Below are 27708 nucleotides of genomic sequence, written 5' to 3'. Positions count from 1 at the left end.
AACTAACTGCTCAGGCAGCACGGCTGTATAGCCCTTGTGGTTTAGAGCTTCCTTTTTGATTATAATATATATATCAGGCATCACGACTAACTACACGTTTCTTTTTTTCAGGAAGAAACTCCATTTCCTTTTCATTTCAGCCCACATTTCATGCAGCATATTTTTCCCGGACTCCCGGGAGGTAGGGTTCATTAAGGTGGCTTTAGTGGCCCTGAATAACCACATAAACAACAACATTGTCTGGGAGGCTTTGTGGCTAAGTGGCTGGCTAGGTGGATAACTAGCTGGCTGAGTGGCTTTAACTAGCTTGCTGAGTGGCTGTCTGGGTGGATAACTAGCTGACTGAGTGGCTTTAACTAGCCTGCTGAGTGGCTGTCTGGGTGGATAACTAGCTGGCTGAGTGGCTGTCTGGGTGGATAACTAGCTGGCTGAGTGGCTTTAACTAGCTTGCTGAGTGGCTGGCTGGATGGGTAATTAGCCGGTTGAGTGGCTGGCTGGGTAACTAGCCGGCTGAGTGACTGGCTGGCTTGGTGCATAACTAGCTGGGTGAGTGACTGATTGGATGGGTAACTAGCTGGCTGGCTGGGTAACTAGCTGGCTGGCTGGGTAACTAGCCAGCTGAGTGCCTGGCTGGTTGGGTGGGTAACTAGCGGGCTGGGTGGTTGGCTGGCTGGGTAACTAGCCGGCTGAGTGGCTGGCTGGTTGGGTGGGTAACTAGCTGGTTGAGTGGCTGATTGGATGGGTAACTAGCTGGCTGAGTGGCTGGCTGGCTTGGTGGGTAACTAGCCGGCTGAGTGGCTGGCTGGTTGGGTGGGTAACTAGCCAGCTGAGTGGCTGGCTGGCTTGGTGGGTAACTAGCCAGCTGAGTGGCTGGCTGGCTGGGTGGGTAACTAGCCGGCTGAGTGGCTGGCTGGTTGGGTGGGTAACTAGCCAGCTGAGTGGCTGGCTGGCTGGGTAACTAGCTGGCTGAGTGGCTGGCTGGTTGGGTGGGTAACTAGCCGGCTGGTGTATGTGGTAATGTCGGGTGTATGTGGTATTGTGCACTATGTTTAAGTAGATTAGGCAATAAATAAGTTTATTTAGGCACATGTTCACATAAATACAGCTACATAAACTATCATATATAGTAACATATGTGCAAATTACCTAGGATAACCCCCCAAAAATATCAGAGCGATTTATTTCCATCCATGTTCTTCACTTTATTATTCGTAGCATCTTTATTATTGTCATGAAGGGTTTCAAACAGTTCATAGCATTTTTGAGATGGAGGATATGCTGGATTGAAAAGTTTTGGCATGACAACCAAAGGCTTCATGATATAAGTTTATTTAGATCTCATTCATGACTTTTACAATGGTTTTTTATCGTAAATTACGTACAATTGAACCAAAGTATGATTCGGTAATGTCAAATAGTGGATATATAAACACATAAGCAGTACAGTGTAATTCTTTATTGACAACATTTCGCTCACACAGTGGGCTTTATCAAGTCACAAACAGATCTACCTGGGTGGAAGGTACGTGAGTATTTATAGGATGAAGTCAGGTTGAGAATGCTGGGTCAGGTGGAGAATGCTGCGTGTGACAATTTACCAAGTAGGGTCATAGTCTAATACCTTGGGTAGCTTTGAAGAGAGATTGGCTAAGTATATGGGTAGACCTTCTGCAGTGTTCCTCCATTCTTATGTTCTTATGTGGGATAGCGATGATGAAGTTTCTTGGCAAGGGGTTCAGCTATGTTATAGATGTAGATCTACATGAGCAGTGCTGACTTCAACAACATAGCTGTACATGGAGACAGTGAAAGTATTAAGCTCCTCTCTTCATGACTCAGTCATATTTCTGGTTAAGACTTTTGTTTGCTTAATTAGTTGGTGACTTTTATTGGGCAGATTTGATTCCTAAACAGATAGAATTAAAGCAAACTGTTTAGCATTAATTACAGTTCAGTATTATATTTGTCACTGACTTGCAGTTTTCATTCCAGGAAATTTGCAATGGCTCCTCCTAGAGAGTCACGGTATGACAAAAAGATATGGGAAGTTGTGGACACCCTTATCAGCATATTGACAGTCCCATTTCTCCATGCCATCTCCCTGTTTGGCTCCTGCTACTGGATCACCACTTTTGACAAATCCGCATTCCTCTTCATGTTTATGAGGTCTCATTATTACTTGAGCCTGTGTACTCACCTAGTTGTGGTTGCAAGAATTGAGTCATAGCTGCTGGCCCTGTGTGTGTGTGTGTGTGTGTGTGTGTGTGTGTGTGTGTGTGTGTGTGTGTGTGTGTGTGTGTGTGTGTGTGTGTGTGTGTGTGGTGTATGTGTGTGTGTGTGTGTGTACTCACCTAGTTGAGGTTGCAGGGGTCGAGTCCAAGCTTCTTGCCCTGGAGTGTGTGTGTGTGTGTGTGTGTGTGTGTGTGTGTGTGTGTGTGTGTGTGTGTGTTTTATAAATTATGATCTTACACCTTGAAAATATGATATACTATTTCTTTTTATTATTACTATAAGATCTTGATTCAAAACCTTTCAAGTGTGTTACATGCAAAATAAATTACTTCTGTTTGTTTCCTTTTTATTCTGTAGGTTTGCAGTTTTGGGCCCAATTTTTTTCATCTTGGCATTTGTGTTAAGTCCATTTGCTCTTGTGGGATACATCCTGTGGGTGCTTCTCAACTCATATGTCAACATTCAACCATTCTACTCTGTTTCTTCAAGTCAGAGTCGGTATCCCTCTGAAGGACACTACTGTCAGTCCAAGTTCACCCTGTGTTCTGCAAATTTGCTCCTGTGCTTGGAGATTATAGGACGCATAAACAACAACAGGTAAGAAATACAGATGTACAAAACCAACCAGTGACTTTTCACTTCAGCACGGTCAGGATATGTTGGTATTGTGTACCATTACAGTATTGTAATAAAATAACAAGTAGGGAGCTTATTTCTAGTCTTTTAGGTAAATGGGTACAGTTGCAACTAGTAATTGTGGCAGCGTTTTGCTCTCCAGGAGCTATTACAGCTTGACTAAACTTCTGGAGAGTGAAATGTTGCCACAATAAAATGTCACATTAGTTTTTCATGTGTCCATTTACCTAACATTTTGAAGGAAATTCTACCATTATTACAATTTCTAGTCTGTTAAAAATTCTATACCTTTCATGGAAGGAAGCAGGTGACCAGTAATGGTGATTGTGGTAGATGGAGATGAGATAGCTTTACAATGGTCATAAAAATAATAGACCATTCTGTTATCAACTGACTTTGTTTGTTAAGATAAGATTTGTTCGGATTTTTATCCCAGAGGGTTAGCCACACAGGATAACCCAAGAAAGTCAGTGTGGCATCAAGGATTGTCTGCCTTATTGGGGTCCTTCATTCTTGTCCCCCAGGATGTGACCCACACCAATTGACTAACACCCAGGTACCTGCTTACTGCTAGGTGAACAGAGACAGCAGGTGTAAGGAAACATGCTCGACATTTCCACCTGTGCCAGGGATTGAACTATGGACACTCAGTGTGCAAGGCGAGAAACATTGCCAACTAAGCAACAGGATCTTGGTTTTAAATCATTTGATCCAGTGGACATTGTCCTGTATTTCTAGAAACTGTTAGATTGAGGTCTGCTAAACCAAGGATTTCTTGGCTATGCTAGTGGCAGAGCCTCCTCTTGATGGATCTATAATGCGACAAACATAACAAAGTTAGACTGCTGTCTTTCAGTATTTTTCAAAATATAAAATTTTTTTTTTAATGTGCATGATTAAAAATAAATATTTAACTTTAAACAGCTGCTGGTATATGTAAACACACACTGTACTACGGTAGCAGAATGTAATGTACTTTAAAGAAAAATTGTATGTGATGACATATACCTGACTTTATACCTGGAGTATACCCTCTCCAGGTATGAAGTCAGAAGTACTGAAATTACCTATTTGTAGCTAGAGGAGTAGGGCTATGTTTGCAGTGGTTTGTCTTCATTAATATGTCCATCATGTATTTTTTTTTTTTTCAGATTTCTCCCTTTGGTTTTATTTTTTTAATTTGTATCTGTGACCTCTTGTCATCCCATTTGAAGGTAATCAAATTGTCTTTATTCTGTCATATTGTTCATAAGCTTTCATGCTATCGCATCATCTCTCTTCCTTCTGTCATCCAGCGTATGCATCTTCATTGTTTTCAGCCTTTCATCGTTATTCATAATTTAGCTCTAGGATTCATTTGTGGCTCTTTAGAATTTTTCTTGCTGATTGACTTGCCCTTTTTTTATATGTATGAACACCCCAGAGTACTTGCCTATTCTAATTTTGGCCCAATATACATTGTCAAATTTTTTTCTGAATTTTGCCCTCGAAATATTTAAAGCCTGTTTTATAGTTATCAGGTATGGCATATGTAGTTCTCACAGTTTCATTTGTATGATCTCATGATGATATTTTCATTAAAAATAATCCCTAGATCCCTTCGTATGATACTCACCAAATTGTATGAGGGTGTCTTCACAAAATTCAACTTCAATAACAGAAACATACAATGGAATCAAGTCAGCCATGTCCTAAATGAAACAAGCTGGAAAGATATCCTAAAAAATATGGATCTGAACCTTTGCCTAGGAAAAAAAATTAACTCTGTGGCACTTGAAGTCTGCTCAAGGCACATTCCATTAAGAAAAAGAAAGAGAAGATGTAAACTAGAAAGACAGAGAAGCTCCCTATACAGGCGAAGGCAAAGAATCACAGAGCTGCTGAGAGGGGCCAATATATCTGAAATACAAAGGGAGGCACTGGTCAGAGAAATAGCAAATATCGAACTTAAGCTTAAGAAATCTTACAGGAGACAAGAATCTCAGGAAGAACTAAAATCTATAAGGGAAATTAAAAAAAAGACAAAATACTTCTTCTCTTATGCCAAATCTAAGTGTAAAACAACATCCAGTATTGGGCCCATGCTTAGGCGAGATGGGACATACACAGATGACAGCAAAGATATGAATGAGATACTAAAGTCTCAGTATGACTCAATGTTCAGCGAGCCGTTAACCAGACTAAGGGTTGATAATCTAAATGAATTCTTTATGACTGAGACCCAAAATTTAGTCATCTCAAAAATCTCTGATATTATCCTAACACCAAAAAACTTTGAAAAGGCAATAATTGACATGCCCATGCACTCTGCCCCAGGCTTAGACTCATGAAACTCCGTGTTCATCAAGAACTGCAAGAAACCCCTGCCACATGCCTTCAGCATTCTATGGAGAGGGAGCATGGACACGGGGGTCGTCCAACACTCACTAAAACAACAGACAGCTCCACTCTACAAAGGTGGCAGTAAAGCAATTGCAAAGAACTACAGACCAATAGCACTAACATCTCATATCGTAAAAATCTTTGAAAGGGTTGTAAGAACAAGGTCACAAACCACCTAGATACTCATCAATTACACAGCCCAGGGCAATATGGGTTTAGAGCAGGTCACACCTGCCTGTCCCACCTACTGGACCACTATGACAAGGTCCTGGATTCTGTAGAAGATAAACAAAATGCGGATATAGTATACACAGACTTTGTGAAAGCCTTCGACAAGTGTGACCACGGTGTAATAGCGCACAAAATGCATGATAAAGGAATAACAGGAAAAGTTGGTAGATAGATTTATAACTTCCTAACAAATAGAACACAAAGTGTAATAGTAAACAGAGTAAAGTCTGAGGTAGCTATGGTGAAAAGCTCTGTTCCACAAGGCACAGTACTTGCTCCCATCCTATTCCTCATCCTCATATCTGACACATGTGTCTTCCTTTGTGGATGACACCCGAACTGCCATGACAATGTCCTCCATCGAAGACACCACAAGATTCCAAGCAGACATTAACCAAATTTTCAAGTGGGAGACTCAGAACAATATGAAGTTCAACAAAGAGAAATTTCAACTACTCGGATATGGAAAACTTGAGAAAATTAAAACTGTATTAGGGTATGCAACAAATTCTAACCAAACAATAGAGTGAAAAATTAATGTGAAGGACCTGGGAGTGATAATATCAGAAGATCTCACCTTCAAAGACCACAACAGTGTATCTACCACATCTGCTAGAAAAATGATAGGATGGATAATGTGAACCTTCAAAACTAGGGACACCAAGCCCATGATGATTCTCTTCAAATTGCTTGCTCTCTAGGCAGGAATACTGCTGTACATTGAACTGCCTCCTTCAAGGAAGGTGAAATTGCTGACTTGGAGAGTGTACAAATAACTTTCATGGCACACATAAGTGTGATAAAGCACCTAAATTACTGAAAACAGTTGAAGTCCTTTGATTTGTATTCCCTGGAATGCAGGCAAGAAAGATACATGATAATATACACTTGGAAAATCCTAGAGGGATTAGTACCAAACTTGCTCACAAAAATCGCTCCCTATGAAAGCAAAAGACTCGGCAGGAGATGCAACATTCCTCCAATGAAAAGCAGGGATGCCACGAGTACACTGAGAGACAACACAGTAAGTGTCAGGGGCCCAAGACTGTTCAACTGCCTCCCAGCATACATAAGGGGGATTACCAATAGACCTCTGGCTGTCTTCAAGAAGGCGGTGGACAGGCACCTAAAGTCAGTACGTGACCAGCTGGGCTGTGGTTCGTATATCAGTTTGCCTGCAGCCAGCAGTAACAACCTGGTTGATCAGACCCTGATCCACCACGAGGCCTGATCTCAGACCGGGCCATGGGGGCATGACCCCCGAAACCCTCTCCAGGTAACATACATTTTTTATGCAACCTGGTTTCACTTTCTTCTATTTCCATTACATGTCATTTGTCAACATTTTATTTCATCATCCATCTGTCATTCCATTTGCTCAGTTTATTTAGATCTTTGCCAGTAATGGTGATTATGGTGAATAGAGATGAGATTGGTTTTAGTGATTGCAGTAATAGCTGAATTCTGTAACAAACAGATTTTTTCTGTTGTTGCAGATTTTCTCCTGTATATTTCTGAGGTTTCTGCATGGGGAAGCAGAGAAGAATCACTCCTCCCATAGCCATGTGTGTTGTAAGAGGCAACTAAAATGCTGAGAGTAAGGGGCTAGTAACCCCTGCTCCTGTATAAATTTAATATTCAGTGTAAAAAAGAGGAAACTGTTTTTCTTTTTTGGGTCACTCTGCCTTGGTGGGAGATGGCTGTTGTTTGAAAAAAAAAATCTGATGTTCTCTACGTATTATAGTGTGAAATCCATGCCACATGAACCGCAGCTCATGCTAGCTAGTTCCTTAAATAATGTTCCTTTCCATTTTTTTTTTTTTACCTTTTTTTTCCAACCACCTGTGTCTCACTCCCACTCCCACTTACATTTTCACATTGTTTTCCTTGTGTTTGTTTGTTACCTGTTAATGTTACAGGAATCATCAAATCAGTCCTCTTAAATGGAAGAGTAAGTACAAAATTACAGGAATAAGAACTATTTCAAAACATACACAGGGCACTTGTGAAGTGAAAACTGAATATTATAAATTTAATCCAGAAAGGGAATTTTGAATAAAAAATCTGAAACTACTGTACAAACAATATTTGTATTTTTTAAAGCAAGAGTGTGAAATATTTCTATTTAACATGAATTATTTTCTTTCACGTTGGAAAATATATTTGTATAATATCGTTGTAGCAGAGGGACACTTAATATATTTGTAAGTTTTTCCCTTCTCCAATATCTGTTTGTGAAATGCTTGTGGTACAGTATTAGTAAATGAAGAGAAATAAGTAATAATGAATTATCTATAATATATCTCTAAGATAGTTTGGACATATGGAAAGAATGATTGATGATAGGATTGCATTAAGAACTGAATAGAGTAAAGCACAGTGCCTTCACTCTGAAGGAAGTGTGAGGATGTTGCAGATTGGAGGATCATCTGAACTGGGATGTTAGCAGACTTCTGGCTTCACAGTGATTGGATGAGTGATGGTGAATGTCAGTTAAAAAGCGAAAAAAATTCAGCAAACTATAATGATAGGTAGGCAGACAATTTCTTGAAAGATAATGGAAAACTACATACGGGAGAGGTTCCAGGAGGGCGTACAGGTTATAGTGTCTAGAATTTTATTTACATAGAGCTGCCTAGTGGTTTGGTTGTCATGGCCACATTCTTTGAGGAATCACTGGGGCAACTGCATACAGTATAGAGATATTGATACATACAGAGATACTGATATATATTGATCAGTAGTATACTGTTATGTGTATTGATCCACAGGTCTTTCAGCATATTCATTCTTTTAATTACCTCTTTAAAGCACTTTCATATATGCAGAATAATTACTCTGTAATGCCTGTTTTTTTTTTTTCCATCTCTACCAAAAGTAACATGAAGATTGAGAAACTTATGTAACGTATGGGAATCTTTATTGAGGAAATGTTTCCCCACACAGTGGCTTCATCAGTCCAATACAGAGCAGAAAGGTATAAGGAGAGGTGGAGTTTGAGGTAATCAGTCCCTCAGCCTGGAGTCAATGTGTTCAGTCCATCAATCTTGTAAAATGTACAGCATATGCTGCATAAGTGTCTCAATCTTCAACATGTCAGTTTTTTAAACCATTTATCACATCTGTCAGACACTGCAGCATCATGGGATCTTGATACAAAGAATTCTTCAAAACATGTCCAACCTGTGGACGAAGACCTACTTAGACTAGTGGACGGTTCCACTATGACCCCGCCTCCTCCTGCTTTGCCTCACCTGACTACAGTATATGAGCCACGTCTATGGCCCTATGCTGTACATTCTACAAGATTGATGGACTGAACACATCGACTCCAGGCTGAGGGACTGATTACCTCAAACTCCACCTCTCCTTACACCTTTCTGCTTTGTATTGGACTGATGAAGCCACTGTGTGGTGAAATGTTTCCTCAATAAAGATTCCCATATGTTGTATGAGTGTCTCAATCTTCAACTTGTTGGTTTTTTAAACCATTTATCACAAAAGTAACATGTTACTCTACAACATTCATTGTATGCATTAAGTAGTTTAGGTACAGTATATTCAAGTAGAAGACTGGGAAGTATACTCTCATTGTACATATTATTTATAACAATGATTCATTGCTTAACTCTTCTGCTTGAAGGCTTAAATATTTTTCATGTTGATCTTCTTATCAGGAATGTGTACTGGCGAGTGAATGAGATTGCTAGACGTCTCCTTCATCAAAATCCTTTGTTAAATCTTAATCAGAATCTCCAGTCTCCAGTGAACAGGGAAGATATTGTTCAGAGTAAGGTAGGATTATTAATATATAGTACATTAGTAGAAACTTTGAAATGTCAGGCTTTAATTACCATACCAGTAGTTTATTGGAATATTGTTGAATGAAGTTCAAAACTTTACCTTCACTCTCATAAATAATGAGGGTTGATAAAGTGAGGGTTGCCTAATATTCTCTTAATTCTTACCCACTTTCATCACAGTATGCTTCATGCACTATCTTTAGTTTTTTGACAAAAATATGTATTTTTCAATTGTGGTCTCACCCATTGTGAAGAGGATGCCGTGTAGGATAGTGAATAAATTTTCTGGGCAAAATTTTGCTAACAGGGCTTTACAAATTTGGACTTCAAGACTCCAGGAATTTATGATGCTGGGAAGGCTTTTGTTAGGCTCTGAAATCAGTAGTACAGGGAAAGCACCTAAGCTCAGGAAACAAACTTTTCTAAGATTTACCACTCGTGATTAGAGATACCTGTCATTTCTTGGCACCCAGTATCTGCAGGTTGATAGTTGTGCAGCAAGTATGAGTGTACATGCTAACATTGCAAGAAATTTCAGACTTATTATGCCATGTAAGAGGAAGTTAGTAGTGGCTAGTGATATTTCAGTGATAAATGCCATTCAAAGGGAATATCTTGATGTCAAGGAAGGGATGCTTATCCAAGGAATTGGAGCTACACTTCCTTTCCTCGGATCAAACGTGACTGTCTCCCATTATTCTGGTGTTGTATAGTGTTGTGCAACCCCTATGGGTTTAGCACTTTCTCATGAATATGTTAATAATATTCAAGGTTACTGGATTTGAGGTCTGGAGGTGAGAAGGACAGTGCCTGCACTCTGAAGGAGTGGGGATATTGTAGTTTGGAGGGTCATTTAAACTGTGAAGACTGCACACTTCTGGCAAGAGAACTGTGTAATGAATTATGGTGAATGTGTTTCATTTTTTGGGGTCACCCAATCTTGGTTGTAGATGGCTGGTGTGTTAAAAAATTAAGAGTAGACAGTATATCAAAAAGATAACACATTAAACTTACAGTACAGTTATTAAGGAAATTGAAATATTATATAACTTGGATAAATCTTCATCAGTTGAATAATTATGCTGTGATTTTTATATTTTTCACATCACCCATCAAAGTAAGGTGACCCAATAAAGGAAACACATTCATCATCACTCATTTAATAGCTATCTTGCTAGAATTGTACACAATTCAAACAGCCCTGAAAACACCTTGGACAACCCTTTCAAGTGAGAACTGTTGGATCTGAGAGGGACCTGACCTCTCAGTGGCTACATTCTCACTACTACTACTACTCTGCACCTCTCCTGACAGTATTTCAGTCTCCGCGCTGTCGCTTGATCTTCAGATAGTTCCTGACAATGGAACTGAACTTCTCCAGGCTGAGGGACTGACAACCTCAAATTCTACGACTTCAAGGGTGATGGACTGATTACATCGTCTTCACATCTCTACTGTTCCTGCCTACTTTCTGTATTCGACTGAAGAAGCCTACTGTGTAGGCGAAACGTTTCGGAATAAAGTTGTCTAACTGTTGCCTATGTGTCTTACCTACCAACCTGTCGGTATTTTATACCATTTTGATGTTCATCTTGTCATACACTGCAACACATGGCCTCTTGGTACAGAAAACACCTTGGACAACCCTTTCAAGTGAGAACTGTTGGATCTGAGAGGGACCTGACCTCTCAGTGGCTACATTCTCACTACTACTACTACTACTATGCACCTCTCCTTCTGACAGTATTTAAGTCTCCGCACTGTCGCTTGATCTTCAGATAGTTCCTGACTATGGAACTGAACTTCTCCAGGCTGAGGGACTGACAACCTCAAATTCTACGACTTCAAGGGTGATGGACTGATTACATCGTCTTGACATCTCTACTGTTCCTGCCTACTTTCTGTATTCGACTGAAGAAGCCTACTGTGTAGGCGAAACGTTTCGGAATAAAGTTGCCTAACTGTTGCCTATGTGTCTTATCTATCATCCTCACCCATCCTTCAAAGTAGTCATTGTATTTCCCATCTTCCAAACATAGAGTGCAGTTAATAATATGGTGGTAATTTTTTAAGTTATGATATGAGAGGTCCTCAGTTAACAACACTTCACAGTACAGTGTTTTGATATACAAGTGCTAATACATCAGGGAAGGTACTTATTACACTACAGTAATGTGTGTCTGGAAATTTTTGTTATACAAAAATATACACTTTAAAGTCTGGAGTAATATCTGATAATCAGATTTTTTTTAATAGGGAAAATTCTTAATTTAATTTAAAAAATCTATCATTTGGCTATAAATTACTAAAAACAGATGGTTGCTCAGGTGTTGTCATATATCTCCCCAGTGTCCAAATACTGTGCTAAGTTTTGTATAATTGTGTGTTTATATAGGCACCATTTTATACATTTTGGAAATTTTGGGGGGGAGCCTGATTCCGCATTTATAAAGTGGTTTAGGCCTTATCCATGTTTGGTATTTGGTTTCACGTTGTATTTTCTAGTTACTGATGTAAATATAGTACCTGGTTGATAACAAAGGTTACTAGTTCAGTGGAAGAGCAGGTACTTGATGCAAATACATTCACCCCTGATTTTGACATGCATATAGAACAATACGCAAATTTCTGCACATGGGAGAATAAAACTTATGACAATGTTTTGGTCTGCCTTGGACCATTAACTAGCCACGTGACTAGTTAATGGTGGCGGTTGGGCCAAAATCTCGTCGTAAGTCATTCACCTATGTGCTGGTATGTGTGTATTGTTCCAGTCACGGTATTGTGCCTTTTTATTCTTTACACTTATAGAACAGCATGTCAGTTCAGATGATAAGGAATGTGAAGCAACTGGCATAATAAACACTCAGCTTATCATTAAAATTATTTTCTTTTATATTTTATGCTATTAGGGTAGGGATATATTTTTGGGGAATTGATGAAAGAATTTGCCATGTCAAGCATAGTTAATTATACCATGACTCTTCATACAAGGTTAAGAACAAGAATGAAGGTCACTAGAACATGACCACAACAAGAAGTTACAAGTAATTAACAGTTCAAAATAAATCTTCAGATGATGTTTCAATCCATACTGAACTATTGTCATATGTTCAGGACTGACCAAAGCATTAAATAATAATAATAATTAATAATAATATAGTAGTAGGTTGGTAGACAGCAACCGCCCAGGGAGGTGCTACCATCCTGCCAAGTGAGTGTAAAACGAAAGCCTGTGATTGTTTTACATGATGGTAGGATTGCTGATGTCTTTTGTCTGTCTCATAAATATGCAAGATTACAGGTATGTCTTGCTGCTTCTACTTACACTTAGGTCACACTACACATACCACATACATGTACATGTTTATTTATACACACTCATCTGAGTTTTCTTTGATTTTATCTTAATAGTTCTTGGTCTTATTACTTTTCCTTTTATATCCATGGGGAAGTGGAATAAGAATCTTTCCTCCGTAAGCCATGTGTGTTGTAAAAGTCAACTAAAATGCCGGGAACAATGGGCTAGTAACCCCTTTTCCTGTAAAGATTACTAAAAAGAATAAGAAGAAGAAAATTGTCAAAGTGGGAAGTCTGAATGTGCGTGGATGTTGTGCAAATGATAAGAAAGAGATGATTGTGGATGTTATGAATGAGAAGAAGCTGGATGTCCTGGCTTTAAGTGAAACAAAGCTGAAGGGGGTGGGAGAGTTTCAATGGAAAGGAATAAATGGGATTAGGTCAGGGGTTTCAAATAGAGTTAGAGCTAAAGAAGGAGTAGCAATAATGTTGAAGGATAAGCTATGGCAGGAAAAGAGGGACTATAAATGTATTAATTCAAGGATTATGTGGAGTAAAATAAAGATTGGATGTGAAAAGTGGGTTATAATAAGCATGTATGCATCTGGAGAAGAGAGAAGTGTAGAGGAGAGAGAGAGATTTTGGGAAATGTTGAGTGAATGCGTGGGGAGTTTTGAATCAAGTGTGAGAGTAATGGTGGTTGGGGATTTCAATGCTAAAGTGGGTAAAAATGTTATGGAGGGAGTAGTAGGTAAATTTGGGGTGCCAGGGGTTAAATGTAAATGGGGAGATTTGGTAATAAGTAATACATATTTTATGAAAAAGAGGATAAATAAATATACAAGGTATGATGTAGCACGTAATGAAAGTAGTTTATTAGATTATGTATTGGTGGATAAAAGGTTGATGGGTAGGCTCCAGGATGTACATGTTTATAGAGGGGCAACTGATATATCGGATCATTATTTAGTTGTAGCTACAGTTAGAGTAAGAGGTAGATGGGAAAAGAGGAAGGTGGCAACAACAAGTAAGAGGGAGGTGAAAGTGTATAAACTAAGGGAGGAGGAAGTTCGGGTGAGATATAAGCGACTATTGGCAGAAAGGTGGGCTAGTGCAAAGATGAGTAGTGGGGGGGTTGAAGAGGGTTGGAATAGTTTTAAAAATGCAGTATTAGAATGTGGGGCAGAAGTTTGTGGTTATAGGAGGGTGGGGGCAGGAGGAAAGAGGAGGGATTGGTGGAATGATGAAGTAAAGGGTGTGATAAAAGAGAAAAAGGTAGCTTATGAGAGGTTTTTACAAAGCAGAAGTGTTATAAGAAGAGCAGAGTATATGGAGAGTAAAAGAAAGGTAAAGAGAGTGGTGAGAGAGTGCAAAAGGAGAGCAGATGATAGAGTGGGAGAGGCACTGTCAAGAAATTTTAATGAAAATTTGAAAAAATTTTGGAGTGAGTTAAACAAGTTAAGAAAGCCTAGGGAAAGTATGGATTTGTCAGTTAAAAACAGAGTAGGGGAGTTAGTAGATGGGGAGATGGAGGTATTAGGTAGATGGCGAGAATATTTTGAGGAACTTTTAAATGTTAAGGAAGAAAGAGAGGCAGTAATTTCATGCACTGGTCAGGGAGGTATACCATCTTCTAGGAGTGAAGAAGAGCAGAATGTAAGTGTGGGGGAGGTACGTGAGGCATTATGTAGAATGAAAGGGGGTAAAGCAGCTGGAGCTGATGGGATCATGACAGAAATGTTAAAAGCAGGGGGGGATATAGTGTTGGAGTGGTTGGTACTTTTGTTTAATAGATGTATGAAAGAGGGGAAGGTACCTAGGGATTGGCGGAGAGCATGTATAGTCCCTTTATATAAAGGGAAAGGGGACAAAAGAGATTGTAAAAATTATAGAGGAATAAGTTTACTGAGTATACCAGGAAAAGTGTACGGTAGGGTTATAATTGAAAGAATTAGAGGTAAGACAGAATGTAGGATTGCGGATGAGCAAGGAGGTTTCAGAGTGGGTAGGGGATGTGTAGATCAAGTGTTTACATTGAAGCATATATGTGAACAGTATTTAGATAAAGGTAGGGAGTGAATGGAGACGAATGGTACTTGGGACCTGACGATCTGTTGGAGTGTGAGCAGGGTAATATTTAGTGAAGGGATTCAGGGAAACCGGTTATTTTCATATAGTCGGACTTGAGTCCTGGAAATGGGAAGTACAATGCCTGCACTTTAAAGGAGGGGTTTGGGATATTGGCAGTTTGGAGGGATATGTTGTGTATCTTTATATGTGTATGCTTCTAAACTGTGTATTCTGAGCACCTCTGCAAAAACGGTGATAATGTGCGAGTGTGGTGAAAGTGTTGAATGATGATGAAAGTATTTTCTTTTTGGGGATTTTCTTTCTTTTTTTGGGTCACCCTGCCTCGGTGGGAGACGGCCGACTTGTTGAAAAAAAAAAAAAAAAAAAAAATAATTATAATAATAATAATAGCAATAATAATAGTTTATTTCCACAGGGTACATGCAGAACATTTTGGGAAGATAAAATATATCATATTAGCAGAACATAATTAACAATTATCTCCAATTTTTGAGTTAATTGTGAATGGTTCACAAATTTGATTACCTTTATTCTTAACCAAAGTGGTTCTGTGGAGGAGGAAATTAATTTACTCCCACTGGAATAAAAGATGATACTTGAAGCTTTTGTACAGTGTATATTCCCCTGAGGAAGACTTGTAAAACACCTTAAGTGAAATCCTGGAGTTATTTTTTTTTTTAATAGTAGCTATCTCCCACTGAGGAAGGGTAACCAAGAAAGAAAAATCACATTCATTGTCATTCATTCAACTGCTGCCTTGCAAGAAGTATGCTGACATCACAGCTCAGTGAACTGCTACACTCTCACCGCTCTTGTAGAGTGCCAGCACAGTGTTTCCCATTTCTAGGACTCAGTGCCAACTAACTAGTTATCATGAACACCATGGAGTTGCACATTTAATTTTCCTGTTCTGCTGCCTTGCCAAGTGATTACCATTATGTGACATACAGTTTTTGTACTATAAATGATCTATCTTTTTTTCAGCTACCGGAAGTCAATGTGTTTATCCTTCAAGAAGTGTTCCTAAGGCTCTTTGGATCACAACTGATCAAGCATTTAAAGCACAAGTATCCTTATATAATCTATGATGTGGGTATTCATCGCATGGACACCAATTTTTGCCTTCTTGGTAAGTTATACACATTCATCTTGCTGTAACGAGAAAAGGTCAGATTTTTATCATGTTATGGAAAGTAAAAAATCTTTTAAAGCAGGAAAAATGCATATTATGTATGTTATTTAATGACTGTTTTGCAGTGCTGCACCACATAGAACTGTACAAGCAGGTCCTGCTTTACAGTGCTTTGCTTTACAATGTTTCACTAATGCAGCAGTATGCAGTTATACCTATTCTTTATTTATTTGGACTTCGTACAATAAATATATTCAACACTCATTATAAGCTAAGGATGGAAATATTTTAAGGTAAGTAATGTGTGTACTGTATATTCACTTTTTTAGGCCTAGCTCTATTGCTCACTTAATATATAACATGTTATCAGATTTTTATATGCATTTGAAAGTGAAAAAAAGGCTGTTTCACTTTACAAAAATTTTTGCTTTGCAGCAGTAGCCTGAAATCTAACTTGTTGTATAAGTGTAGGCCCTCTTGTATTATATTTGTTTGCACCCTTTCTGTGGAATGAGGCAAACCAGTCCCAGTTTTAAGGGTAATTCTATTTATTTGGTTGGATTTATAGACTAAAAATTGTTATCCTTCCTTGACTTATTTAATGAGGCCTGGTCACAGACCGGGCTGCGGGGGCATTGAACCCCGGAACTCTCTCCAGGTAAACTCCAGGTATGTCAAAACCTAACCCCTAGGATGTAACCCACAACAATCAGCCAGCTGGTCATTACACTGAATAATATGGTTGACTATTTACCATACCAGCTTAGAGGGAAATGGCATAAAATATTGACTTATGGAAAATAGAAACACAAATGCAGTATAATGTGATTTTTAATTAATAGTATTTTGCCCATACAGTGGGCAAAATGTTTGTCAATAAAGGATTGCATTATATTGCATTTATGTCTTTTTTTTTTCACTAAGCCAGATAAAAAAAAATTGCCAGATGACTATGACTATAGTATATCATTGATAGGTTCTTGGAAACTGCGATTTTAAGTGAAACGATGTATAGCAAAACCAGTTTTATCATAGGCTAATTGATTTAAACATCAGTGGTGCACAATGCACCTTCAGTACTCATTGCAACAGGGTTAAATCAAGAAATTAATATTTGCAGAGCGAAAATTGTAAGGAGCACCTCCTACCACCATGATGTTCAAAAACCAAAAATAACATATAGTGGACTCGCTGAGTGGGCAAGGGGCTAGTGACCCATTCTCCTGTATAAATTACTAAATGCAAAAAGAAGATTTTATGAATATGCCTCTAAATTCAGTTTTTCAGTTAATATCTATTATAAATTTTTCTGTAACTACTCAAATTATCTCCATCATGCTTGCAGTATATCAGCATTCATAATGATATAATTCCAACTTTTTATTCCCAGGAAGTGGGTTGTTCTTAGCATCGGAGTATCCAATTTTAGAGGCAAATTTCCATCCATTCACATACAACACCAGTTATGGGAAATTAATTTGTTATGGAGTTCTCCTGGTAAAGGTAAGAATCATATGTCTGTAATACTGTTGTCTAATACAACAAAATTTTCATATAGAAAATTAACAATTTAAGAAAATTGTTGATTTAATTAGTGACATTTCTTCTAAACTTGCATTAGATAACCTATGAAAATTTATTGTATTTTATCACCATGCTAATAAGCTTACATTATTTTTATATGTAAAAATATTTAACCAGGTACACATTTGTTAATTATTTTAAAGCCAACATGACATTTGTTTTTATGGGAAGAAATAATTTTTCAGTGGGTGATGTTTTGTGGCCTCTCATTCCTTGTATACATTTTTCTAGCATAAGTACTTGTGCCTCACACATGGTGCCCGAGCCATCACATACAGCTCTGTAACCTGCCGAACATCTTAATCGGGCATTGACTCCAGCGACTGGGATTTTAATTTAATATTTTAGAAGTAAGCCTTAGACATGGATGTGTAATGTCACCATGGTTGTTTAATATATTTACAGATGGTGTTGTAAAAGAAGTGAATACTGTACTAAGGTGTTGGACAGAGGTGTGGGCTGAGGAAGATAATGAATCTGATACAAATTGGAAGCTGTCACAGCTGCTCATTGCTGATGACAAGGTTCTTTTAGGAGATTCTGAAGAAATGTTGCAAAAGTTGGTGGAGGAATTTGGGAGAGTGTATGAGAAGGATTTTTAAAGTGAACATAGCAAACACAAAGGTGATGAGGGCTAACAAAAAAATAATCTAGGCAATGAAAGATTGGATATCAGATTGGAGGGAGGGAGTATGGATGATGTTAATGCCTTCAGATATTTGGGAGTGGACCTATCAACAGATGGGTCTATGAAAGATGAGGTGAACCATAGAATTGACAGAGGAAAAAAAAGGTGGATGGTATGTAGGGGTGGGGACAAAGGAGTTTATGGAAGCAAAGTAAAGGCGAGTGTACCAGAGATTTGGTGATACCACTGTTGTTATATTGGTGTGAGGCATAGGATTTAAACATTGCAACAAGGAGGGCAAAGTGTAGTGTGAATACTGTATTATGCAGAGAATTCACAGCATAGAAATTAGAAGATGGTATGGGGTTATCAAAGGAGGGGGTTCTCGAAGTAGTTTGAGCATGTAGCAAGGAAAAAGAGTGTATAATTCTTGGGTGGAAGGAAGGAGGGATAGGGGTCACCCCAGGAAGAGCTGGAGGGAAGGGGTAAAGGAGGTTTTGAGCATGTTAGATTAGAATGAATTGAAACAAGTGATTTTTATAGCTTGCTGTGCTGTTGGAGTGTGAGCAAGTTAACATTTAAGAAGGGATTCAAGGAAATCAGTTAGCCAGACTAGTCCTGGAGATGGGAAGTACTGTGCCTGTACTCTGAGGTAGGGGCCGGGATGTTGAAGTTTGAAGGGTTATTTGAACTGTGATGTCAGCACATTCCTGACAAAACATCTATTGAAGGAATGATAGTGAATATGTTTACCTTCTTTTGGATTGTCCTACCTCAATGAAAGACAGCCATCATGTTTAAAAAAAAGTGCAGTGCAGCATAGGCAACATTTAACTTCTGGCATGAATTTATTTAGCTAAAGCAATACAATTGTCATTTGAAGTCAAACCCATTATTTTGCAGATTATTAGCTTCCTATTCACTTTTCAGCATAGAAAAGACTCTACTGCATATCTGTTACATAGTGTACATATTTGCATTCAGGGAAAATTAACTCCCAAAGCTCAAGCTTTGGGAGTTAATTTTCCCAGGTCTCATAAATTGGAAAGGATAATGCCACAATAAAATGTCGCATTAGTTGCATGTGTCCCTTTACCTAACATACTGTTGGTAATCTACCAACATTATTATGACACAGAAGTTAGTATCTAGTTTGCTTAGGTCACTTGACCTCGTCAGTGTGTGCACTTCTGGGAAATATATTCTTTGTATTGTAATTTATTATTTTGTAAATATTCTCAAAGGTAGATAGGTACAATGTTAAAAAAAAAAAAAAAATGTGATAATGATGACTATGGATGTGGTGGGAACAGTGTTTTTTATTAGTATGCATATTTAATTTACAACAAGATTGTTTTCACTGAATATATATCATCATTTACAGCTTGACTTGGGATCATTGAAGAAAAATGATGTGGACATGCAGGCTGTTGGTTATGTTGCCAACACACACACACAGGTGAGGTGCTGTTTAAAATATATAGGCTTGATGATCATTACACAAATAAACCGCACATAGGAGAGAGAAGCTAATGACTAAGTTTCGGTCTGACTTGAGCCATTTACAAGTGACACTTGTAAATGGTCCAAGTCAGACCGAGTCATAAGCTTCTCTCTCTTATGTGTGGGTTATTTGTGTATTGCTCCGGTCATGGTATTGTGCCCTTTTGTTCTTGCTTGATGATTATATTACTATTTTATAATTATTGTAGTGATAAGCTCTCTGTTAAGACAGTTGAATTTTCTACTGCAAGACTGATGTGGGTAAATCAGATTTTAGTGGTATCTCCCTCAAAATTTACTTGTTGGCCTATTTTTTGTGTTGTCTGTGAATTAACTTGTGTTGCTTCTTATTCCTTCAAGGTCATTAATGAATGTTATGAACAACAAAGGACCCAAAACAGATCCTTGTGGAATGCCACTCATGACTGGTTCCCATTCTGGTTTCACCCAGTTTTGATTATTTAGACAGCAAAGAATTTGTAAGAGGATTTAAAAAAAAAAAACGAGAGTATGAGCATTAGTTAGAGTTAAGAGAGTTTATTTACTTGCATTAACATTGGATTACCTGAAGCTGAGAATGTAGATATGTGAAGACACAGAAAATTACAAATAATGTAAACAGCAAATTTCCCTTATTTGACTTTTTTTTTTTTTAGAACTGAAGAGATTTAGAATTTTTGCACATTTCAGCTGAAAATATTCTAATTAAGATTTTCAAAGAATTTTTATAATTGATATTTTGGGAAAATGTTGTATTCTCTCTAATTCAGAAAAAGTGTGAATTGGAGAGAAATTTCAAAAAGAAGATAGAAATATTTCTTCTCAGAAAATTCTAATATTCATATAATAATCAGAACAAAATTTTTGGGAAAGTATTTACAGTAGTTTGAAAAATCTGAATTAGAGTTTTCCAAATTATTATTTAAAAATTTAATTACCATAATTGCTTTTGAAATTTCAGAAACATTCAGTAATTTCTTATCTGAATTCCAGATAAGAAATCACTGAAGTCCCATGAGCTTAGTGTAGATTACCTTTTAATGTTTTAACATTATGAGGAGCCTCTTATTTACCAGGCTTTCCAAGGAAAGGATCAAGTGTTGGTTCATCAGCTGGAGGAAGTCCGGCTGTGGATGAAGAGTTTCATCAGAGATACCCATAATGCTGATAGTGAAATTGTGGTTTTTGCTGTAATTGGAGGAGATTTCAACTGTGATAATATGTCATCAGGTAGGCTCATGTTGGATGCAGAATTACTGATATTAATACTGATGCACTTGAACCTACCCAGCATCTTAACTTCTATAATGGTACTTGGGAGTTTGTTCCAATCATCCACAACTCTATTACCAGTGCTTTCCTATATCCTTCCTGAATCTGAATTTTTCCAGCTTAAAACTATTGCTGCAAGTCCTGTCTAGGCTAGATATTTTTAGCACTCGATTTACATCCCCTTTATTCATTCCTGTTTTCCATTTATACACCTCAATCATATTAACCCTAATTCTAGACCTTTCTCTTGAAAGGCTTAGAATTAGCACTAGTTTCTGCTACTGGGTCAGATGCTGTGCTCCTTCCTTAATGCGGAGGTGACCTGACTGGTTGGGCCTTTGGCCTAAGCCGGGGGTTGACATGGACCTGCCCCGCATGGGCCAGTAGGCCTGTTGCAGTGTTCCTTCTTTCTTATGTTCTTATTGAGGGGGCTTAGGAAATTTGTTTGTAAGAAAAGGAAATTGTGTTGTAAAGTTTTGAACTGTATATTTGAACTAAAATATCTCAGTATTTATTTTTTTTTGGATGTCCCTTCTGAAACTGTACTGAATACTTCAAATGTTTTTATTTAAATGTGTAAGTTAGAAACATTGTTAGACAAGCTCCAGCAATTCCTTGTGGCATCTCACTAGTGATATTACACTTTTTGCATTTTTCTTTCAATTAGAATATCTTCTATCTGTTGTAATAGTTTTCCTTTCTTGCCTCTGTTTTTTTTTTGAGGTTTCTCATGGTAGTTTTTTGTGAGGAACTTTACCAGAAATTTTCTTAAAATTTTAATAAATAAAATACATCTATTTGTTTTGTTCTTGAATGCTTTCTGTGGCTCTGTTAGTACCTTAATATATTTTATATACTGTACTGTACAGCAGTTTTCTGACTAGAAAATAAAATGTTTGTTAATTAGCATTAGTTTGCTCTCTGTGTGTTTGTAGCATTATTCTCTGTTTGTTATTACGTCTGTGCTTGTCTGAGGTCACCAGTCCTGGTATAAATGCAACAACAGGGACATACTTTGTTATGGTACTGTTTTTGATCTTGGTTGAGTACAGAAATCCTTTTTCATACTTGTAGATTCCTCCTTCCTGTTTATATTCACTCAGATTTCACCCTGCTTAAAAAGCTGCTTCCTCTGATGATCTACCCAGCTGCTTCCTCCATTTTTAGCACAGTTTATTGAGTATGATTCTAAAGTAGGGCTCTCCTTTTTTTTTTAACAGAAAACTCTACTTGATACAAAGTACAATATAAAACACATCTTCTATGGAACATTGGTGGCCTTGATTTCTGCCTCCTAATCTTTTTTATTTTCAAATGCCAACTGGATTGATGTTCATGCAGGTCTTGTATATCACAACATTTGGGTAACAGTAGTTTAAATGATGGTGAACTAGGACTTAACTGAGCATCTTAGGCTATACCGTGGCTATCAGAAGGAAGTGTCTTGTAGGAATTGGTATGACATTTTCTAAAGGGGTTTCCAGTGTTATCCCATAGTCACTTTTTTCATGTCAAAATGAAGTTTTATGTGAATAAGGACTCTAAACTGCTTACCTGAAACTAGTTTGTCTGACCGATTTTGAGTTATGGAGATAGGAAATCAAGTACCTACACTCTGAAGGATGAGTGAGGATGTGGCTCAGAGAGCCATTTGAGTTGTGATATTTGTGCACTTCTGGCAAGACAACTGTTGAATGAGTGATGATAAATGTGTTTTCTTCTTTGGATCTTCTTATCTGGATGGGAGATTATTAATGTAAAAATAAAAAACTAAGTGTTTATTAGGATTTTTTTTTCATCAAACCTGCCATATCCCACCAAGGCAAGGTGATACTGCACTTTATATATGTAAAAATTCTATACACACTAATATAACAGCAAGCTAGGTGTTGTGTGCTACTAAGAGGGTCATATCCAAAACCACTTATACATGCAAGGATTGAATCTCAATTATTTTATATCTGCTCTATTAGGTGACAGGGGAACCCAAGTTCTTCCTTTGTGGAATGAATACGAGGATCCATGCCGGGTGTGTGCAGGAGATGACCAGCCTTGGACAATCGGCACAGAACACCGCCAACGTATGCTTCACCATCCATTAGTACAGAACCCTGAAACTTTTCGGAAAATTCTCCTTGATGATATTCAGCGGAGACGCTATATTCTGGATGCCACTGTGAAGGTAACTTAATTAGTCTGTGAAGGAATTCATGGAAACTGGTTATTTTTATATAGCTGGACTTGAGTCCTGGAAATGGGAAGTACAATGCCTGCACTTTAAAGGAGGGGCTTGGGATATTGGCAGTTTGGAGGGATATGCTGTGTATCTTTGTATGTATATGCTTCTAAACTGTTGTATTCTGAGCACCTCTGCAAAAACAGTGATTATGTGTGAGTGAGGTGAAAGTGTTTAATGATGATGAAAGTATTTTCTTTTTGAGGATTTTCTTTCTTTTTGGGTCACCCTGCCTCAGTGGGAGACAGCCGACTTGTTAAAAAAAAAAATACAGTATAGTAGTAGTGAATGCTATGAGCAGATAAGTCATTACCCTCAAATTACTGCCCAATTATCCTGACCTCAAGAAGAATCTTTTATATTGTTTTATATTTTTTCTTGAGCTATAAATGTAGGACATTTGCATATCTACACCATGGTTTGTAATGGAGAAGAATTATTCTTTGCAGTGTAGTTTCCAACTATTCCATTTACAAATTATTGAGGATTGGGATTCCACTTTGTCATACTAATATTTTGAAAGTAGAATTCATTATTAAGCAAAATTTGCATTAATGGTACAGTTTAGTGGATTCATTGATGCAATACATAATTTCAAGATTTTTTGTTTTCCCTCAATGGTTGACCCACAGTAGAAAACTCATTCACCATCATTTATTTAGTTCTTTCTTAATGTACAGTATATACATTTTATAATTACTCATCAGTTATAATAATCTCTGCAGGAACAGCAGCTGGATATGATGTGGATTGCCCCCAGTCTAGATCCATCAGGAGCACTGCATCCTCTAAGAGAAGGTGGCCGGCGAAGGATAGATCACCTGATTGTAAGATATGGCGATGAGGTCTCACCTTCAGCATTTTGGTTCAGCACTGTCATTGCCGGGCTTACGGATCATATCCCTGTAGCTTTAATGCTGGAGAGAAAACAATATTAAATGTTTCTTTGCTAAATACTAGTAGCAGGATGCAAGCTTAAAGAAAAGCTTGTATGAGTATTATTGAAGTTAAAGGAGATATATATTTTTAATTTGAGCATTTTAGTTACTGTTGACAAAATAACTGATATGTTAGTTTTCATTTTTAAATGTATTTTACACTAGTGATGAATAAGACACATTGCAACACTTGGGTAACTTTATTGAAAAAACATTTCACCTGAGCAGGCTGCTTCAGTCGAATACAGGCAACTGGAACAGCCTTGATAAATGGTGGTCAATCCTTCAGCCTAAAGCAGAGACATGCAGACAGACCTTATATATTGACAATATAGATATCCAGGTGTTGCACATGTGTCTTCTTTGTCAACTTGGCATTGTATACCATCAATAATACCATAGTTTGCACTCCTTTGAGGGGCTCTTGATCCAAGCCAAGGAATTGGGCTCACCCTTCCTTTCCTAGGATCAGATATGAATGCCTCCCATCTCCCTTGGTGCTGCATAACCCTTACTGGTTTAGCACTTCCCCCATGAATACAATAATAATAAAAAATTATTGTTTTAGAGTGAGTACTTAGATAAAAAAATGTATGATTAAAATATTATTTATCAGAATTTTGAACATGATTCTTCATACAAATGCACTTTAAAAGGTTCTTGTTGAAGTTATGCATTTAGCATGGTAAATTTTTTTTTCAACATGTCAGTCGTCTCTCACCAAAGCAAGGTGACTCAAAAAGGAAACACTTAACACCATTCAACACTTTCACCATCTTTCTTCTTTCTTTCAACAAACTGGCCCATATCCCACCGAGGCAGGGTGACCCAAAAAGAAAAAACAAAAGTTTCTCTTTTTAACTTTAGTAATGTACATAGGAGAAGGGGTTACTAGCCCCTTACTCCTGGCATTTTAGTTGCCTCTTACGACATGCATGGCTTATGGAGGAAGAATTCTAACTTTCACCATCATTCACACTTATTCACTGTCTTTATAGAGGCGCTCAGATACGACACTTTAGATGTTACTCCAAACAGCCAATATCCCAAACCCCTCCTTTAAAGTGCAGGCATTGTACTTCCTACCTCCAGGACTCAAGTCCAGCTAACCAGTTTCCCTGAATCCCTTCACAAAATATTACCCTGCTCACACTGCAACAGCTTGTCAGGTCCCAAAAACCATTTGTCTCCATTCACTCCTATGTATCATGCCCACACATGCCTGTGCATGTCCAAGCCCCTTGCACACAAAACCTGTTTTACCCCCTCCATCTTTTCCTAGGACAACCCCTACCCCTCCTTCTCTCCACCTCCACTACAGATTTATACACCCTCCAAGTCATACTCTTTTGCTTCATCTTCTCTAAATGACCAAACCACCTCAATAGCCCATCTTTAGCCCTCTGAATAATAATTTTAGAAACTCCACACCTCCTAATTTCCACACTACGAATTCTCTGCATAATATTTACACCACACATTGCCCTTAGACATAACATCGGCATTGCCTCTAGCCTCTTTCTCGCTGCAGCATTCACACCCCATGCTTCACACCCATATAAGAGTGTTGGTACCACTATACTCTTGTACTTCCCTTCTTTGCCTCCATGGATAATGTTTTTTTTGTCTCCACAGACACCTCAGTGCACCACTCACCTTTTTATTCTTCATCACTTCTATGGTTAACCTTGTCCAACAGATCTCTTACATAATTTCAAAGCTTATATATTTTTTGCATCAAGATAATCCACACATTTTGTGTGTTATAGTGCTGAATTAATTAGCTGGTTCATGAGGTTGTTAAATTATATTTGTCTTCTATTTATGAAATATAATTTTAGGCTGCAGAGTATTTGCTTGAAATACATTCCAGTATTGCTGTTTATTAATGTGCAGTACCACTGAATGACCCATGTGGGTTTAGTACTTTTTGTAAACAAAATATGTAATACAGTTAATATCATTGTTTCTTAGATATAATCAAAACTTGATGATTAAGATGACAGTTTTATACTGTTTAACCCTTTGAGGGTTTTGGTCGTACTAGTACGTCTTACGCGTAGGGGTTTTTGACGTACTAGTACTCATAAATTCTAGCGGCCTCAAATCTAGTGAGAGAAAGCTGGTAGGCCTTCATATTAAAGAATGGGTCTATGTGGTCAGTGTGCACAGTCTAAAAAAAATCCTGCAGCACACAGTGCATAATGGGAAAAAAAAAACTTTGACCATTTTTTTTTAATAAATCAGCGACTTTGCAGTTTATTTTCGTATGGTATTTATTGTTGTATTCTAGTTTTCTTGGTCTCATTTTATAGAATGGAAGACATATTACAGAAATTGAGATGATTTTGACTGGTTTTACAATGAAAGGTGCCTTGAAATTGAGCTCAAAGTAGCAGAAATGTTCGATTTTTACCAAACTTCAAAAGTAAACAAATCGTGCCAAGTGTGCAATACACGTCAACTGGTGAGTCTAATATTCTTTCACAAGTGCACCAATAATATTTATACCATTTTTTACACTAATGCAGTAGTCTGCATAACAGTAAATCTTATATTTTTTGTGAGAATAAAAATTCAAAGTGGAAAGCAAAAGAATATAAGAGGGGCCTTGAGACGTGACTAATGACTAGAGGAAATGTCATTTTAGTGCCAGGAATGTCTTTCTTGTTTATTCTGGACCCTATTCGGAAATGGGCATCTTTTGAAATTTGTGTGAAATTGGCAAAATTGCTAAATTCTGACCACTGTACTGGATAGTTGAATTTATAAATGGGTGGTTTCTTGCACTCATTCGATAGAAAAAATGGAGTTCTAGCGGAATATTCATGTTTTTTGTCGACTAGTACAGTGAAATTGGCCGAAAATGGGGCTCAAAGTGGGCAAAATCGCCGATGCGTAAACATCGCCGAGACAGCTAACTTTGCGAGAGCATAATTTCGTAAGTTTTCTATCAAATTTCAAACTTTTGGTGTCTTTATGATCGGGAAAAGATTCTCTATCTTTTCATAAGAGAAAATAATTTTTTTTTTTTAAATTTGGCCGACCCTGAGAACGAGTTTCGGAGAGGGCCTGTCGACCCTCAAAGGGTTAAATAACAACCAAATGTATCATTCTCACTTGATGTACGTTGCTTATTATAGAACACTTCTATCTAGCCTTGTCATCATTTTTTGTTTTCCTTCGATCATACAGAAATATTAAAATAAAATTTACCCATAAAATTTATTTTCAGTATACAGGAGGGCCCTGCTTGTACAGCAGGTTAGGTTCCGGGCTACTGCTGTAAGGTGAAAATCACTGTAAAGTGAATCATAACCTTTTCTTCACTTTCAAATGCATATAAAAGCCTGATAACATGTTTACACTATCATATATTAAGTGAGCAATAGATCTAGGCCTAAAAAATGCATGTACAGTACAAATTTTGTTGAAAATAAGAAAAAGTTTTGGAGTGAGATTAACAAGTTAAGAAAGCCTAGAGAACAAATTGATTTGTCAGTTAAAAATAGGAGAGGAGAGTTATTAAATGGAGAGTTAGAGGTATTGGGAAGATGGAAGGAATATTTTGAGGAATTGTTAAATGTTGATGAAGATAGGGAAGCTGTGATTTCGTGTATAGGGCAAGGAGGAATAACATCTTGTAGGAGTGAGGAAGAGCCAGTTGTGAGTGTGGGGGAAGTTCGTGAGGCAGTAGGTAAAATGAAAGGGGATAAGGCAGCCGGGATTGATGGGATAAA

General features: G+C 37.7%; 1 protein-coding gene across 3 annotated transcripts; it reads left to right on the top strand.

Annotated features, from left to right (window-relative positions):
* The first annotated feature begins 212 nt into the window (after positions 1-212).
* LOC138851320 (sphingomyelin phosphodiesterase 5-like) lies at positions 213-24586 on the top strand. Of its 3 annotated transcripts, none has more exons than XM_070080339.1 (10): positions 213-292; positions 1993-2166; positions 2590-2829; positions 9159-9276; positions 15660-15804; positions 17198-17310; positions 19404-19478; positions 20599-20752; positions 22768-22976; positions 23756-24586. In XM_070080339.1, the coding sequence occupies exons 2-10, from the start codon at positions 2003-2005 to the stop codon at positions 23966-23968; spliced, it is 1431 nt and encodes a 476-aa protein (XP_069936440.1). In that variant the 5' UTR covers positions 213-292; positions 1993-2002; the 3' UTR covers positions 23969-24586. The 3 variants fall into 3 exon arrangements, with proteins under 3 accessions (XP_069936440.1, XP_069936441.1, XP_069936442.1); XM_070080340.1 differs by having other exon boundaries at positions 222-272; XM_070080341.1 differs by lacking the exon at positions 213-292 and adding an exon at positions 307-546.
* Positions 24587-27708: the final 3122 nt, after the last annotated feature.

Source organism: Cherax quadricarinatus, unplaced genomic scaffold (genome assembly GCF_038502225.1).
Source record: "Cherax quadricarinatus isolate ZL_2023a unplaced genomic scaffold, ASM3850222v1 Contig333, whole genome shotgun sequence".
Taxonomy (NCBI): domain Eukaryota; kingdom Metazoa; phylum Arthropoda; class Malacostraca; order Decapoda; family Parastacidae; genus Cherax; species Cherax quadricarinatus.
The sequence above is the reverse complement of the archived record's forward strand: the minus strand, read 5'-3'. Positions and strand labels throughout refer to the sequence as shown.